General features: G+C 54.6%; 1 protein-coding gene across 1 annotated transcript in view; it reads left to right on the forward strand.

Moving 5' to 3' along the window:
* Positions 1–8: 8 nt before the first annotated feature.
* Positions 9–2,271, forward strand: part of LOC113212121 (fatty acyl-CoA reductase wat-like) — a gene marked incomplete at its 5' end in the record, with an annotated part of 5,013 nt that continues 2,750 nt past the window's right edge. The window contains 5 exons of the mRNA XM_052276193.1: positions 9–403; positions 569–678; positions 983–1,181; positions 1,261–1,527; positions 1,863–2,177. Coding sequence (XP_052132153.1) covers positions 9–403; positions 569–678; positions 983–1,181; positions 1,261–1,527; positions 1,863–2,177 — 1,286 coding nt within the window. The remainder of the gene's footprint in view (positions 404–568; positions 679–982; positions 1,182–1,260; positions 1,528–1,862; positions 2,178–2,271) is intronic.

Consider the following 2,271-nt stretch of genomic DNA (forward strand, 5'->3'; position numbering starts at 1 on the left):
TGTTCGACAGGCTCCGCGCCGAGCAGCCCCACGCCCTGGACAAGATCGTCGTGCTCCCCGGGGACATCACGGAGCTGGGGCTCGGGCTGAGCCAGGAGCACAGGGCGCTGCTGCAGCGGGAGGTGTCCGTCGTGTACCACGTGGCGGCCTCGGTGCGCTTCGACGACCCCTTCCGGAAGGCCGTGTTCACCAACCTGCGCAGCACGCGCGAGGTCGTGGAGCTGGCCCGCGGCATGCCGCAGCTCAAGGTCCTGGTGCACGTCTCCACGGCGTACACCAACATCAACCGCGATCTGATTGAGGAGCGGGTGTACGAGCCACACTTGGACTGGAGGCAGGTGATCCGGATGGCCGAGCAAACGGACCCAGCCAGCCTGTGGGCAATGGACTGCCTGGGCCCCAAGTGAGTTTTATTAGAGCTTTCAAACATTTGCCTTTTACGAATAGGAATGTTTCTCGAAACGATGTCGACAATACGTTTCGAACGACATCGTACCGGCGGCGCTGGTACGTAGTTTTGTCCGACTGACGTGTCGGTCTGATATCGTTGCCTCTTTGTGGACTGCAGGCTCCGGGACTTCCACCCGAACTCGTACACCTTCACCAAGGCCCTGGCCGAGAAGCTGATCGACGACGTGGCCTCCGAGCTGCCCGTCGTACTCGTCCGCCCCTCTATCGGTGAGTGCCTCCGGTGTCAAATTTCCGGTGCTCGCGCGTGCTTATGAGTCCTTAAGGATTTTAAACTCCGATTTTTTTTTTCGGAAAAATTGGAAACTTTTTCAGAAAAATGGAAAACATGAACTTTTCATGAACTAATCATCACGATATGTTTTGTTTAAACCTAATACACACACGCACACTAGGTGCCTGCTCTGTGTTTTAGATAGACGGGAGAGGGGGGGGGGGATCAAGAAGTTTTTGAAAAACTTTCTCAATATTTTTTTTTACGGATATTTAAAATCCCTGATCCTGCTGCCGCCAGTCACGCCGACCTTCAGGGACCCCTTCCCCGGCTGGGTAGACAACCTCTACGGCCTGGGGGGCGTCTGGGCCGCCGGCTGGAAGGGCCTCATCCGCGTGACCCCCGGCGACGGCATCGTCTTCGACACCGTGCCCGCCGACGTGGTCACCAAGACCACCATCCTGGCGTCCTGGGCGCGCGGCCGCGGCATCAGTATAAGGTGAGCTGCCGTCCGTGGGTATGGGGATCGCGTTGAACGGAGTGTCAAGAACCCTCTGACCCCTCTCCGCCCCCCGCAGGCCGCTCCCCGACGGCGCCGCCCCCAAGGGCGTGGAGGTGGTGAACGCCACCGTGGGAAACGAGATCGGCTGCTCTCACAGGGACATGATGTGGGGCCTAACGGAGGCGGGCCTCGCCAACGACTTGGTCTTCCCCGGTATGATCCGGGACCCCAAGTACCAGGTGGTCAGCAACCCGATCGCCTACGAGCTGCTTAAATTCTACCACCACATCCTGTACGGCCTCGTCCTTGACACGGCAGCCAGGATCACTGGCCGGAAGCCGAGGTGAGGATGACTGACTTCGTCGACATGCGACCTGCACCCGACTAAAATTTTAAGCGTACAACACCGTTTTTTTGTAATATTTTCTTCGTCATTTTTCATGATTTATCCTTTTTGGGTTATATTCATGATTTTGCGACTGATCTTCTCTGAGGTTTTTTTTTGCAATTATTGTTTAAATAATTTCTTCTTGATTTTTTCTGATTTCTGAAATAATTTTTTTTAGAGGATACACCCATGTACACTGATTTTCTTTGATCGAAGTATCCTCCGTGTTCACCCTCCAGTCTCAGAGCACGTTCCTTCAATTGTTGTACCGTGGCCGTTTGATCCCGCAGAGCTATGAAGATGTACCGAATTATAGAGGGGGGCATGGAGGCGACACTGCCTTTCCAACTGCGCCAATTCAAGTTCGAGTTGGTGAACCAGCGGCTTCTCCAGATCCTCATGCACCCGGCGGACGAGGACGCGTACTGCATCATGGAGTTTTTCAGCATCAGGGACAACCTGGAGAAGTTCAAGCAGGTTGCCCTCGACACGATGCGCGGCGTGCTCGTGTACGCGCTCAAGGAGGAGGACAGCCCGGACAAGTACAGGCCGCAGCTCGAGAGGCAAGTGACACCACACGGCCTTCGTATCGCGACAGCTGCTTAGTAGGAATTCTACTGTCCGAAACTTTTGCAGGAAAAACTGGACATGTTTCCACAAAATTTTGAAACAAATGAAACTTTGCAGGAGAATTTTTTT

This window comes from Frankliniella occidentalis, unplaced genomic scaffold (assembly GCF_000697945.3).
Source record: "Frankliniella occidentalis isolate FOCC.00 unplaced genomic scaffold, Focc_3.1 Scaffold2087, whole genome shotgun sequence".
Lineage (NCBI taxonomy): Eukaryota > Metazoa > Arthropoda > Insecta > Thysanoptera > Thripidae > Frankliniella > Frankliniella occidentalis.